The following is a 15,803-nucleotide window of genomic DNA, read 5'->3' as shown; positions in this document are numbered from 1 at the left end:
TAATTTATTTAAAAAAAAGAATGCTCTTTATAACAACAGTTGAAAGTATTTTTAATCTGAAATTAAGGACAATATTTCTTCTGGAAATACAAGGCTAAGGAGCTCACATTCTGATTTTGTCTATTGCCATTACATGTTTACATGATGTAGTCTTATTAGATAGGGATGATTTAGTTAGCCTTAGGCTATCCTAATGGGTTTTCACTGGTTGTTAATAATGCTGTTTGAAGAACCTAACTAAATTTTCCCAAATAAACTGGTTGATTTATATTTGCTGAAAGAGGAGTTCCAGTGCACCCATTCATATCATCAGTTACAGTCTCTTATGAATTGTAATTTACCCAGTCTTGATTAAAAGACCTGCAGTTCTCTTTTCCTGCTACTCAATATATCCTCTGCTGCCCTCTACTGGCTTCCCATTGATAGCACCCATTATGTCTGTCACACCACTATCTGTAGACCTGCCTTTCTCCAGCATCCAGCAATTTATGTAGCTACTGGATCTGTGGGAGGCTGCCCCGGGAGAAGGAAACAGGAGCTGCTTTTAAGGAATACCATACATATATAATTCTATGATTGCACCACAAGGTGTTGACATCCAGGTGGTTGTGATAATGGTAGGATTCCAAGGGTGTTTTGATTTACTTTTTCCTATGCTTGTTCATTCATTTATCTACCCATTTATCAGATATTTTTTGAATGCCTGGTATATTATACCTAACCGTGCTTTGATTCAGTAGGTACTCATTATAGATTTGTTAAATGAGTGAGTAAATACAAAGATAAACATGACTTGTCTCTGCTCTTGGGGGAACAAGATAACAGTTTAACTACTTGGTTGCCCCACTTTTCTTCTTGTGAACTCTACAAGATCTTGGAAAGATGTTCAAAGAAAATGGATACAGATATCAGTAGAAATTTAGTCTCCCTGTATTTCTAGTTCTCACATTTTATTTTTATTTTTTTTAAAGATTTTATTTTTTGATTTTAGAGAGAGGAGATGGGGAGGGATGAGAAGCATTAACTGGGAGTAGTTGCTTCCCTTGTGTGCCTTGACCAGGCAAGCCCAGGGTTTTTGAACCAGCGACCTCAGCATTTCAGGTCCGTGCTTTACCCACTGCGCCACCACAGGTCAGACTAGTTCTCAGAATGTATTATCCCCAACTGTGAAAGAGCTCTGTTTTAGGTAGGATTTATTTTGTACTTAAGAATGATATTAATTTACTTTGGTGTTTCTTGTTTTTGGTTGAAGGTAACATGCAGTGTGGTTGCAGATTTTTCTTTATGTTTACCAGTCTCTAAGGTACCTCATCTACTATAAATTCTAGCTTTCTGCCTCTTTTATATTTAATAAATTGTGGCTTAAAATATGCCATTTAAAATGACCATGTATGAAATATGACATGTTTTTTTATTAAGCATGTTGTAATTTAATTTTTCCATTTCTTAACCTGCTTCACTTGGCAAATTTTTTTTAAAAAAATGTATTTTCCTTGCCACTGTTCATTAATTCACATCAGGTAAATGCCTGTCATTGGCTTCATTTCTTTTTTGTGAAAAAAATTCCACTCAACTATATTTAAGGTTGAATAAGCTTCTTGTGAGAAATAATGACCTGTTGTCTGTCCCATTGGTGAAAAGAGCATGAGCTGGTACCTTCATATTAACATTTTATTATGGTAATGGCAGTGGATGTTTATATTTTGCAAGATATTTTCTGTGTGTGTGTGTGTGTTTTGTACACTGTTTTAGCTACTATGAGATACATAAGATAACCAGAGATAGGCAAATTTGTTTTTGTTTTTTTCATGGCTGTGCTAAACATTTAAAAAATCAAAAACCGATGACTTTAGAAAAACTAAATTTAATTGGAACTAGTGGTACAATAGTCATTTTTCATTACCATCTCTTTTATAACAACTATGAACAATTAGTAGAAAGGAGACTCTAGGAGGGAGGGAGGCATAAAGAATAAATATATATGTTATATTATAGCTTTCATTTCTTGACTGTTTCACGTTTTATCCATCAGTTCATTTGATCTTGGATCACAGATCCAAAAAACCTATATTTCTCATTATATGTTAAATTTCTTTTTCATCACTGGAATGCCAATGGCCGAGGCCAGGCAGGTCCACATTGGATTTGGGCAGATGGTAGAGAAACTGTAGAGCCAGGAAGTGTTGGGCCATTCCCGTTTAATAGTCTCACAATGGCGACCAGCAGTCAGGCAGGGGAAAACCTCTTCTCAGGCAGAGGAGCAGCAAAATGGCCCCTCACAGTAGTGGGCAGGTAATCCAAAATCCACCATCCACCCTGAGGGCAAGCACCTGTAGCCTCACATAGACAGTATACAGGTGGTGCTGCCACGTGCTCACACACTAATCAGGCAAAGTAAAAACGAACAAGCCTAACACAGCTGTTTTCCCAACAGTCACTATCAGGATGTTTTTAAAAAAGATACTGGGTTAAAAAAACCAATTTAGTATTTTGCCGTTCTGAGGTGGTTCTATAAACTAATGAAGAGTTTGGATAAAGCATCTATCTCTCAGGAGACAGAGATAAAATGTAAGATATTTTTTGGATATCATAATTTTCCAGGGTAAATCTAGACTGAAGACTGAAATCATCTCCCTTTTTGCCCTAAGTATTTATATATGGAGAACACCATGGTGAAAAAGTTCATATTTGTTGGCAAAAATTAATAACCTGACTTGCAATGCTTAGATAATACATACTCCAAGGGTCACTGCATCTCGCATTTCTTATGCTTTGTTGGATCATAGGAATTTCAGATGTTCTTTTCTTTTGGGTGCTGGTTAATTGGGTTTTATGTAGCAAAGCTTAAAACTTCAATATAGTGATGAACATTTTTATTCAGAATAAATAGCAACAGGTTAAAAAAGAAGCATTACAATAACTACAGACATGATCTACTCTTAAATTACAATTTTTCCTATACCAATCAAGTTTCTCCATTGACTAGAAGAGAAGTCAAATCATATTTACTCAAGTAGAAAAGGGATTTATTGGAAAGATTTTGTATAAGGTAACTGATTGATGAGAAGGTTGGAGAAATAGGCTCAGAAAATAAGAGCCAAAGGCAGTTGAAAATTCGTATCCATACAATAGGAAAAGTCTGATTTTGGAAGCCAGTTCTCTTTCTATGACTGTTGTTCCTGTATCTGCATTACTGCCTCAAGGTTGAAATCCCTTTGTGGGAGCATCCCATTGACAGCCTAGATCAGCACTTCTCTTTTTCTAGCTTTCAGGGGTCTTTGAGATCAAACTACTTTTATAGTAAATCTTTGCCCCTTTCACTGTGTTGACATTTACACTGATAATACAAAAGAATTGGTGGGCAAAAGGGCTGGCGCCCTTAGCATGGCGTGCACACACATAAATTCTCTAGATATTTTAATTTTGCATATAATCTAGAGCTCCATCTTGTTCAGTTGACCAGATGTCACTGGATATTTTCTGAGCTGTTTTATTGGTAAGCTGATAGTGCTGTATGCGAATATCATTACTGGAGCCAGATTGCTTGGCTGTGAATCCTAACTTCCCCCCTTACTAGCTGTGAGATGTTAGGCTACATTTTTCCTCTCTAAGCTCCAGTTAATTCTTCTGTAAAATGGGGGTAATAATAGTACTTACCTCACAAAGTTCAACATATAGCTATGTTGTAAAGATTAAATAAGTTAATACAAATAAATAACTTAGGATAATGCATGCCTTGTAGTAAACACTTAGTGTTGTCAGAGTCATTATTATTGTCATCATTATACACCTGGGCTCTGACATGCTAGTCACAGGAGAAGGGACCAAAGACGTGAATCTGAGCTGTCTGGTTCTTGTAGAGCTGAATTATAGACCCATCAGGTCAAGATACTGATCTGGAAACATGGACAGGTACTGGTTTTAGATTAGTATAAAATGTGAACTTTTCCCTATACTTCCTGCTAATTTTATGTTAGCCTGGGCTGATGTAGAACATAAATGAATGAATAAATTACAAACAAATATTTTAGGATAAAACTTGATAAGAATATATTGTATTCAGTTTGCTAGTGTGTGTGCTTTGTATACAGGTGAAAATAGTGGTCTTTTTTTTTTTTTTTTGGTTGTATACACAAAAGCTATAAAATATATTTATTTAAGTAGTTTTGCTTATTTTGTCATTATCTGACAAATATTGAATACATTTTTTTCCCTTAATATGGGGGATTCTTAAAAGGCTTCTTTATTTATTTATTCATTTTTTAGGGCCGGGCTTTGACTTTAATTATTAGCTCTAGCTGCTAGCACAGTGTTTGAAACAGAATAGGTTCATAGCAAGTATTTGCCGAATAATATTCTTTCATATAGAAGAGTCATATTTTCTACTCTGCTAGAAAATTATTTTTAAGAGAGATTTTGCTTTCTAGTGATTTTGCTTTCTAGTATTATAGTTAATAATACTCTATTGTATATTTGAAAGTTGCTGAGAGTCTTAAATGTTCTCATCCCCCCAAAATAAAAATTTTGTAACTATATATAACAGATATTAAGTAGACTTATTGTAATTATTTTGTACTATAAAAAATATATTGTACAGCTAGGTCATTTCAAAGAGAGCTTATGGGACCCAAACCAGGAGCTCTTAACACTGTGACCTAATATTGACGTTCTCCATAGGATGTAATAGACACTCAGTAGTGCTATTGTTTCCCTGGGAGAATACATTTAGCGCAAAAATATATATATATATATATTGTACAGCTGAAACTAATATGTTGTATGTCAATTATATAGCAATTTTAGAAAGAGGCTGTTTTAAAAAGAGAGAGAATGCTTTTGCTAAATGTAATGCAACTTCATGTTGTACTCCAAGGAGCTGTTAACTATATATTATGATGGTGGATGGGTATGAGATGGCACAGCAGGAAGAGGGATAAAATATGATGGAGAATACTTTCTGAGATGTGAAACGAAATATAGATGGATAATATAATTGAGCGTTTGTTTTGTTTTAAAGGTCCTTCTCTCCTCGAAATCCTCTTTTGATGTTAAACAGGGCTGGTCAAGTCTTTAGCTGCCTGCCATGTTAGAGCTCCCTTTGGAGGGAAACCTTGCTGTATATGTAGCCCCATCTTGTATTTAGGCATAACCCCTGGTTGCGGCCAAGTAGGCACTAGAAAGCCAAACCAAGAACATTGAGTTATAGCTTCGTACAAAAAGATCAACTGGGCTAATCATATTTTTCCCTGGAGAATTTAAAAGTGCAAAATGTAGGGAGATGGAGGTAGTTATTAGTGGGGAATAAATTGAAACTGGATTAAGAAGTATCTTGAGGTAAGCATGAAGAAAAGATGTGTTACCATGTATTATGGGAATCAGATGTATGAGAAATATGAGAAAGTTGTTTAATAATGGAACTGAAAGAATCAGGTATTTGGAATTAAGCTGTAAAATTAATAAGGAGACCAGTAGAAAAATGATTGCCTGTTTGATTGATTCTTTTTTTTATTCACCAGATAGTTTATTGAGTTACTGTGATGTACCAGGCACTGTCCTAGCCCAAGAATATTGCTCTGAAAAACAGTGAAGCCAGTGGGATTCTCAAATGCTTGTGGTTTTGCCTACCAGAGGGTGTTTGACAATGTCTAGAAACATTTGGATTGTCAAAACTGAGAATGGGGATGCTCTTGGTATTTTAGTGAATAAAGGCTAGGGATGCTGTTAAATATTATGCATGCACAGGACAGCTCCTTATAAAAAGAAATAATCCGACTCAAAATGTGTGTAGTGCTGAGATTTGGAAATATTGGTGTAAGCCATCATAAGTATATATTTCGTAGAGTAATTATCATCTGTGGTTAATGTTTAACTTTTTTGTTTTCAGAACTGAAGTTTCCTGGAGTAAAATGGAGGCCTCAGTAATATTACCCATTCTGAAGAAAAAACTAGCCTTCCTTTCAGGTATGTTTTCTTCTTAAAATTGGAAACATTTGATGTATAAACTTTTTTAAATTTCTTTTTTTGTGTGTGATAAGTTTGACCGAAATGCACTTCATTTTTCTCTGAAGGTTTTATTTCAAAGGTGTTTGAGACGTCTTTTAATCAGAATGGATAGCTCTGCAAGCCAGCTCTGTCACTATGGTTTCTTGGCAGGGCAATTTTTGTTCTGTTCTGTAATTTGGTTAAAATGACCTCTACAAGGTAGATGTCATGATATCTCACTTATATGAAAATGAAATAAGTGGTACACTCCAAGAGTAATCGACTAAACAGCATCTAAATGATTGTTTCTGAAATCAAAGCACAGGTAATTAGTTTTTGTGATATCCTGTATTCTAGCCTGTATCTTCTATCTTCCTATGAGAAAGTCTCAGTATGCTAGAAGAGTTATGAAATATCAGTTACATGATTTTCACTTCTTACTGTTCGAACCTGGTTATACAGGCTTGATTTTACCATCAGTTATTGGTCCAGCCTCTGTATCGGCTGAGGGGAGTCAGCAGCTGTGAGATACTTGCTCGGTGGGGAGTAGTGGCTGGTACATTGGGTGTAGTGACTCTGGAATTTTGGATTACTAGGTAGATTAGCCCATGCTTTAGAAATAGGTACTGTGGCCCATCTGTTCAGGATTATTTGGGTTATATTATCTCACTTTTTCTTTCTTACTTTCTTTAGATCCAATCAGATTTTTCTTGATATTTAGGCTACTAATATCTTTTTCTTAAAGCATATTGTATCCCTGTAAATTGGCCTATTTTCCTGGTGTAGTATAAAGGACAAAAATATTATCCACTAGTATTATTGTTTCCTTATTTAACATGTATTTCCTTTTTATAAAGAAACTTCTTCCCTTACAAGTTGACCTTTATATTTTTCTCCATTCTTTTCTGATATGAATGGTGTTGTAGGAAACATTTTTATTCAGTTTGTACATTTTGTACAAATTCAATAGCATGTAAAAGTAGATGTGTTAAAGAGAATTTACATTTAAATTTGTGGTAGGCTTTGTCAGTTTGCCCTCTGACATAATTGTTTTAAAATGTCTGTTTGCCCAGCACTGTTGCCAACAGTGGATATTCTTTTTTTTTAAATTATTAAGTGAGAGGAGGCAGAGACAGACTATTGTATGCGCCCTGACCGGTTCTACCCAGTAAGCTCCCTGCAAGGTGATGCTCTGCCTTTGTGGGACATTGCTCTGTTGTTCTTCGGCAACCGAGCTATTCTTAGCACGTGAGGGGGAGGCCATCGAGCCATCCTCAGAGCTAGGGCCAACTTGCTTGAACCAGTCGGGTCATGGCTGTAGGAGGGGAAGCAAGAGAGACAGAGAGAGAGAGAGAGAGAGAGAAACAATCAGGGGTGGAGGGGTGGAAAAGCAGATGGTTGCTTCTCCTGTGTGCCCTGACTGGGAATTGAACCTGGGACATCCACACGCCAGGCCGACACTCTACCACTGAGCCAACAGACCAGGGCCTATTATTCTTTTATAATCTTTATCACTGACATCTTTGCTTCCTTATGACACTTGTCTCTGTGCAGCATTTGACTCTGTTGACCTTATGTATCTTGAAAGTCTTTTTCCTCTTGGCTTCTGCCTTCTTTTCCTTTTACACCAGGGATTATTAATTTATTGTCTTTATTAGTGAGAGTTGAGGGCATGAGGTTAAATGTTCTGGATATTGACCTGTCTTCTGAAGACAATCTCACAGTGGGTCAGAATGTGCAGTCCAGATATGATAACCTTTTTTTGGATTTCGTTTAATGCAGGGATAAAGCTTAGCATTTTGGGGGGAGCAAATGAAACATCTCTTAGCCCACCTCTCTTGACTATCTCTTTTGCCATTAATTATTTTAATCATTAAGTTAATACTTAATTTTTAAACTTTTTTAAAAATAGAGAAAAACTTTTTAAACCAGCATAATTATTCAGGGATAAGAGTTCAATAACCATACGTGCAGTCTATTTTTAAAAAGCAAACATTTTAAACAAAAAACATAGTTAATTGAAAGTTACTATTAATCTATTATGTTGAACCATTTGAAATTGCTGTTTATTGAGGTTAAATAAAGTGGTTGAATATCAGTAATTTATATGGTTGATCTAATAAAATGAGATCATATATGGTTGGTACATCATGAGTTGCGTTCATGTCACCCATAGGAGTCGTTTTATTCAGTTCTTACCTTTTAGATCATAAAGACCTCTTTCCTCTAGTATCTGCTAGTTTTTAGGCTTCTAAGATTGCCAGAAGTGTCAGTTGGGTCAGCAAATAGTCTTCAGTGTGAAAAGTCAATTAATTATATGGAACTTTCAATCATTTTTTTTTTCTTTAATAGGAGGAAAGGATAGGCGAAGTGGCCTCATTCTGACAATTCCATTATGCTTGGAACAGACAAATATGGATGAGCTGAGTGTCACCTTAGACTACCTACTCAGCATTCCAAGGTGACTCTAAATGTGTCTTTTCTTAAATCTCACTATGTCTTCATTTACTTACTAATGATCCCTGCTATTGTTAAAGTATGCTTTGCTATCTTATCTGTTTATATAGCAGTGAAATCATAACTTAAAATACTAGAATAAAGAATTTATGATACCACAGCAGATATAGTACTCATTCTATGCTCTTGATGCACTGACTGATAGACAGATTTCCAAAGTTAATTTTAAGGCACATGAATATTGAGTATTTATATATTATGTGACCAGAGAAAACAGAGAAATATGTTGAATTGAAAGTATCTTTTATTTAGTTATCTGTTTTACTGTATAAGTACATCTGTTGATTTTAGTATATTGAGTGAAGGCTCTTACGGGTTTAAACATTTTTATTTTTAAAAATGCAAAAATGTTTGTATTTTAATCCAAAGGTCCTTGTATTTTCAATTTTTCTATTTCTTGGCTGAAAACAAAACATAAACTTTTCTATTTGCTCGATCCTATCCTTCACTTCAGCAAAAACTAAAACAAAAAGTTGCCTCCCCAACTTTCTTTTCCATATGTGATATTTGGGGGCTGAAGTCTGATGAGTACGTAGGCCTCCTATAAACAGTTGGATCAGAATCCCTGGAGGTGGACTTTAGGCATCAGAATTTTGAAAAACATCTCTAGATTATTCTTGATTCTGTATAGATCCAATATGTACAGAAGTTACCTTTCAATTTTTCTCAAATTTTAAATTTTTTTAAATTCAAATTTGGATTTTAAATTGGTTCCTCTTAGGTGTAGAAAATTCATTTTTTATTATAGAAGAAACATCAGAACACAGAGGTTCAATGACTTGCCAAAAACTATGCAGACATTAAGCTTATAAGTCTTTAGTCACTTAGTAAACATGTGAGATCCTACAATGAGCTCCCCATTGTTCTAGGTGCTGAGGAAGTGGGTGAACCAAGCAGTCCCAGGTCCTGCCCTTATGGGCCTTATTTCTTAAAGGTCAAATGAGTCAATACACAGTGTACTAGATGTTTATGAGAGCTATGAAAAAAAGAGTTGAGAGGGATGGGTTGGAATGGGTATGTGGGTCTCTATTTTATGAAATTATAATATTTTACCAGATACGATTAAATTGAGAAAAAGGTCCTACAGCTATCTGATGAAAGGGCATTAAGAAAGAGCATTTAAGATAAAGGGAACTGTAAGTGCAAATGTCCTGAGGCAGAAGCAGGCCCAGCATGTTGTGGGATCAGTAAGAAGGCTGGTATGGCTGGAGAAGTTTGAGAGAGGGACAGAGTTGTGGGAGAGTGATTAGAGAGGGAGGCTTGAATCAGATCATAGATGACCTAGTAGGCCATGGTAAGGACTTTGGTTTTGAATGAGGGAAAACCATAGTTCCATTCTAAGGAGTGATTGCATTGAATCATCTAACACTTTTAAAGGTCCTCTGTATTTAAAGCACTGTGCTAGTTGCAAAGGTATCAATAAGATAATATTCTTGCTTTTTGGGAGCATGTTAATTATAATAAGTGCATATGAGTGAAATTAGTGTCATTATATAAGTATAAGCAGAGCTCGATGGAAGAGCTCTACATTGTAATCAGAGAAATTAGGAAGAGCTCCAGAAAACAAAACCAGGAAATCCACTGGCTACTAGTCAAAGTAAGTGAGTTTGTTAGGGAGATTCTCCTCTTTTACTGCCTGTTTAACTAGTCACCTCACCCTTCAAAGGCTCTTAACAGAGTAGGAACAGGGAGGCAGGGTTTTAATTGATTTTTGTGATTATTTTAAAAATATAATTATAAAGATGTTAATGGTAATATAAGTATTTATTAATATAGCACTTCAGCTCCTCCAGCATACTCTTTATAAAGGACATAACATGCTTCTAAATTAAGTATGTTGTTAAACTGTCACTCCATTTGTAGGAATGCAGTTTAAAAAAAGCTATCTCTTTTTAAGTAGTTGAAAGATCACTTGGTCTTGCAATTTTCAAATAGTGTTTTTGAATTGTGTGTATTTTCATTGTCTATTTTAGTAAAATGTGAGAAGATTCTGATCAAGGGTGTTTTTAAGTACCCTGAAAGATAAATTTGGAGTATTTCATGCCCTTAAGATCACTGCAGATGGTATTTGTAAGCTTCATTAATTTCTTTGTCTTAATATACAGATTAATTTAGTGTATACTTTGAAATATAAATGTGTTGTATAAAACTTCTTTAACAAAATGGTTGTGTATCCTGTATCTGAGACATGGACATGCCAGTGACAAGAAAATATCAAATTATGGAAGTGGCACACTTCTCTTGGCTCTGGTCCCAGCTGGGAAAGACTTTCCACTGGGCAGCTCTGTGTCTTAGCTCTCCCTCCTGCAAATTCCCACAATGCATTGGAAGTCCCTGAATTGCTGCCACTTCTCTGAAGACCACTCAGCGGTTAGCTATCCTGTCTAGGTGATCTCTGTTGGGCTTTGTTCTCCCTAAGCATAGTGGTCTTTCTAGATGTCTTGTTGGTGAGGAACTCCAAAAATTTTCTCCTTAGCTATCCCATAGCCAGCAATTAAACACCGGGTTGACTTCCCCCAGCAAGACTTTATGTGCTGTTGCTAATCCAGAAATGATTATTATATTGCCTCAGTTTTCCCCGCCCCCATCATACTTAGTGGGTCCTATGTTTTGCAAGGCAAAATCCAAAAATAGAATACTTCAGCATTTGAGATATGTAGTTATTGAGATATAATACAGATACCATAAAATTCACATACCTTTTAAAAGTGTACAGTTCATTGTTTATTAATATATTCACAAGGTTGTGTGACATTTCCATCCTCCCCAAAACAAACCTTTACCCATTAGCAGTCACTCTCCTCGTTCCCCTCCTTCCAGCCTTCAGCAGCCAGTAATCTGCTTTCTGCCTCTATGGATTTGTCCGTTCTGTACATTTCTTATAAATGGAACCATATATATCAATAATAATATGTGGGCCTTTGTGTTTGGCTTCTTTCAGTACATTTAGTATAATATTTTGAAGTTTTGTTCATGCTCGAGCATGAATCAGTGCTTTATTCCTTTTTATGGTTGAATCATATTTTATTGTATGCATTACCACATTTTTTTATTTATCAGTTGATAGACATTTGGATTGTTTCTATATTTGGCTATTTTAAATTAATGCTGCTGTGAATATTTGTATACAAGTTTTTTATGTGGACATATGATTCAAATTGTCTGACCTCTTGAATACTTCTCTCTCTTTTTTTTTTTTTTTTTTTTTGGTAGCTCAATTCTGCCCCTGCCTATAAGAGCACCTGTTCTTCCAAATCTTTAGCAATACCATTCTCATTCTTGTGGTCTTATTATTTCTCAATAGAATTGGACACCACTTCTCCAAGAACCTTCTTGAGACTAATGTGAATTCTTGGAGTAAAGGACAATGAATAAAATGCCCTAGACTAGGGGTCCCCAAACTTTTTACACAGGGGGCCAGTTCACTGTCCCTCAGACCGTTGGAGGGCCGCCACATACAATGCTCCTCTCACTGGCCACCAATGAAAGAGGTGCCCCTTCCGGAAGTGCGGCGGGGGGCTGGATAAATGGCTCGGGGGCTGGATTTAAATCTCGGGAAAGGGCCTGCTGTTTACCTTTCCTATGTAATGTACTCAATTGGGAGAACTTTGAGTGGAGAGAGGTTTCACTGCCAAATCTTTGCTCTGCTAAGCAAAGCTATAGTTTTTTCCACTGTATTGGAGGGAGAGCAGTTGAGATCCCTGCATCAAATTGATTTTATAAGTAAAACAATAATAAATCTATGTGATTTTGGTCTTTAGGATAGTGTTTTTTCATATAGTGGCATTTTACTTAGGGTAGGCTTCTGGGAAGTGTTAGTAAATACTTGGATAATTGAATATAATATATAAAATAACACATTTTTTCAACACACAAGATAATATTTTGCTGGTCAGGTGACTGAGAGTGCAAAAGTGAGAACAGAGTTGGGTCACAGATGGTATATTCAAGCTTTGAATTATGTATACCAAATGCTACTTCATCTCATATCATTTCTCCAAAAGAACACAAAGAAGCCCATTTCCAGTGGTTTAGTAATAGCATACTTTGTTTTCTACCTGCTTTCGCTGTCACTGAACAAACCCTACCCTTCTGACAAAAAAAGAGAGAAGAGGTACCTGTGTCCGTAGCCGTCATTTGTTACCTACTTCACTGTGCTCCCATTTTATAGAGGAAGAAATGGAGAGACCAGTGAGACTGTTTGAATGTTACTTTGATTTCTTCTCTTTAAGAAAGTGACTTTCCATGCTTTTAGGGTAATTTTCTTGACAAGTTAGCTTGTAAATTCACAGTATTTTCTGAAATGTGAAAAATTAGTTGCTTGATAAAACAAAAGATAATCTGTATTGACAATGTAAACCAAACCAAGTGAAATTAATGTTGTCTATATACGATTAAGATGTGAACTTTATTTAAGATAATGAAGGATAAAATACGAAGCTTATTTTAATATTTTGTAGTTTTGTTTCATTTCAGTGAAAAGTGTAAGGCTAGAGGATTTACCGTGATTGTGGATGGCAGAAAATCACAGTGGAATGTGGTGAAAACAGTAGTCTTAATGCTACAGGTAATTTTATTTTTGACTATTAGGAAATAGTTTTGTTTTACAACAACAGATAAGGTTATAATGGCAAACGGATTTCATTTCTAGGACTATGCCCAAGCTTCTCCGCAGTGACTGACCTCTGCAGTGCACAGCTTACTATTGGGTTGATATGTTGAATTCAATTCTTGTAGGTTTGACTTTGAGTAAAAATAAATGTTGGCTCTATTCTGAAGGTTCGTAAATGATCCAAAATAACTTCATATTTAAGTAACTTAAGCAAGTAGGCCAGTGAGGCTAGAAGTGTGAGGGCAGATGTTATCAGACTCACCTGGGAGCTTTTGCAGACTGGAGAATCTCCACCATCCCCACTTCATGCTGTTCTGATACTACAGGTAGGGAATAGGACTGGGTAAGTCTAGTCTGAAAAAAGCTCTTGGTTGGTTTTGTTAAGTCTCTCCCTTTTGTTCTCCTGTTTCCTCTACCAAGCATCAAGATTTAAGATGGTCCTATTTATACTACTCTGTGACCAGTATATTTCTAATCCAGAAGAGATTTATGTACTTAACAGCCCTGTCCCCAGGGAATCTATCAACTGACAAGTTAGCATTTAATAAACAACTACAGTTACTCAGTCCCTGATCTGATTCTAGTTTTGTGTTTTACATTTTCTTGTGTTCCTCACAGAGTATTTTTGTGATCCCTTGCATGTCGTAGGTACTTAATAACTATTGTTGATATAAGGTTGTTGAGGATATTATGATCAGAAATGGAAAAATAAAACATTTGAGTAATTGAAAGGGGCAGATTGCTCTCATACCTAGGTTTCCTTAGAAGGGCTTCTAGAGAAGGTAAAAATCGAGTGAAATAGAAGAGGTTGTCTAAATAAATGAAAGAAAGTGAAAAGAGCATTCCTGACAGGGACACTGATAGTTGATGGTGGGCCAGTTTGGGGGAAATAAAAGTTGGCAGTTACATAGGATAGTGAGCATTCAATTAGGTAAATATTGATGATATTGAAAGAAGCACTAAGAATTGTAAATGAATTAGGAAATATTTGGTAGCTGCTTCAGAATTTTGTGAAAAGGAATATAATTAAAAATTTTAATTAACTAAGGAGAATGACTGAATGTTATATCTTTTATTTGGGATAATTAGGAAAAGAGATTCAAGATGTGGGAACTGGTAATTTTTTAGTTTTAGTGCTTAATAGGGTTTGAGCGCTGTGCCAAGGTTGCCATATACATTCTCATTTAATATTATCCTTACAACTTTGGGAAACAAATTCTGTTATCTGCAAAAGTGAACTGAAGTTCAAGGATTTTAAATAACTTAGTGAGGCTCTTTTATAGTGAAAATGAGAAAAAGCCACAATTGGAACTTAGCATGGCCTAAGCATGGGCTTAGCTTTATCCTTTATAGAGTTTATATAAAATATTTACCAGGTGATGTATCTGAGGTGGTCCCCAAATTATCTACTCATTACCTCATTCTTAAGTGTTTGGCCTAAACTTTCAACATTAGAATTACTTCTTTGGGTTGAAAAGAAATAGCCTCCCTAGATTGTTTGGGGGTTTTTTGTGTTTTTTGGTTTTTTTTTCTAAAGTGAGAGGTGTGAGGCAGACAGACTCCTGCATGTGCCCGACCAGGATCCACCTGGCATGCCCACTAGGTGGCGATGCTTTGCCCATTGGGGTGTTGCACCATTGCAACCAGAGCCATTCTAGCACCTGAGGTGGAGACCACAGAGCCATCCTCAGCGCACTGGCCAACTTGGCTTCAATGGAGCCTTTGCTGTGGGAGGGGGAAAGGTAGAGAAGTAGATGGGCGCTTTTCCATTGTGCCCTGACCAGGAATTGAACCCAAGACTTCCACACCCCGACGCTCTACCACTGAGCCAATATGCCAGGGCTAATCGATGAATTTTTCACAGAGCACAGATTAGTGTCCTTTAATAATAACTTTTTCTATCAAATATGTTCTAGCACTTTTATATTTCAAACTCTGGAGATTAACTCTTCTCTGTAAAAGTTGTTAAAATAACTATTAGGTGAGAAAGCCATTAATTATGACCTGTGTTCTTCCTTTCATCCTGTTGTTCAGCTATGTCACAGATAGGCTGCAACTTGCTCTTTGAACTGGACTTTGATCAGTGGCAGGTTTGAAGAACAATCAATAGATGATTTAATCCCCTTTTGCGATTTCTTTTCTGATAGGTATTTTAACAACTTCTGGATTTATTAATAGTTAACATTTTCAGAAATTGCAATGGCCTGTTGTTTAACTAGTCAAACAGTTTCTACAAAGTCATTCATTGCTTTTATTTCAGGAGATGCTGACTGGTACCAGTTGTTTGGGAGCCCAGATTTTAGTGCAAGCTCTACCTACAATTAATAGTCTCTCAAATGGGTGGCTTTGCTTCTCTTATTTCTCACAGCTTTAATATTTAATGATTTTGAAATAATAATTCACAAGTCAGTATATGAATAAACTTTAATCAACCTTAATTTTCCAGTCCCTCTGATAACAGTTTTAATTTTATTTTGAATTTCTTTTACTTACCTTATTCACAGCCCAGTCATTGAAAGGGACACTAAATTTGTGCTATGCCTAATGACATGTTTAAATATGTAGAAAGGTCTTTTATTTTTACCTAATTGATAATATAATTATAATCATATAATTAGATATTGTTATTGAGTTATGCCATTTGTTGTCTAGAACAGTGGTTGGTCCTAGAGTTTATAAAATAAAGTTTTAT

The 15,803-nt window shown here is 35.8% G+C and overlaps 1 protein-coding gene and 1 non-coding gene across 3 annotated transcripts in view; both read left to right on the top strand.

Annotated features, from left to right (window-relative positions):
• SESTD1 (SEC14 and spectrin domain containing 1) overlaps nt 1–15,803 on the top strand; it is a 118,622-nt gene that overhangs the window by 35,617 nt on the left and 67,202 nt on the right. For both annotated transcript variants that reach the window (XM_066346692.1, XM_066346691.1), the window contains exons 2-4: nt 5,885–5,961; nt 8,335–8,443; nt 12,976–13,066. In XM_066346692.1, the coding sequence (XP_066202789.1) occupies nt 5,907–5,961; nt 8,335–8,443; nt 12,976–13,066 (255 nt within the window). In that variant the 5' untranslated portion in view covers nt 5,885–5,906. The remainder of the gene's footprint in view (nt 1–5,884; nt 5,962–8,334; nt 8,444–12,975; nt 13,067–15,803) is intronic.
• On the top strand, nt 4,600–4,726 carry LOC136379259 (small nucleolar RNA SNORA25). The gene has a single exon (XR_010746741.1). It is a non-coding gene; the product is annotated as a small nucleolar RNA SNORA25 (small nucleolar RNA).

The sequence above is a fragment of the Saccopteryx leptura genome, chromosome 7 (genome assembly GCF_036850995.1).
Source record: "Saccopteryx leptura isolate mSacLep1 chromosome 7, mSacLep1_pri_phased_curated, whole genome shotgun sequence".
Lineage (NCBI taxonomy): Eukaryota > Metazoa > Chordata > Mammalia > Chiroptera > Emballonuridae > Saccopteryx > Saccopteryx leptura.
This window is presented reverse-complemented; position numbering and strand designations above follow the sequence as displayed.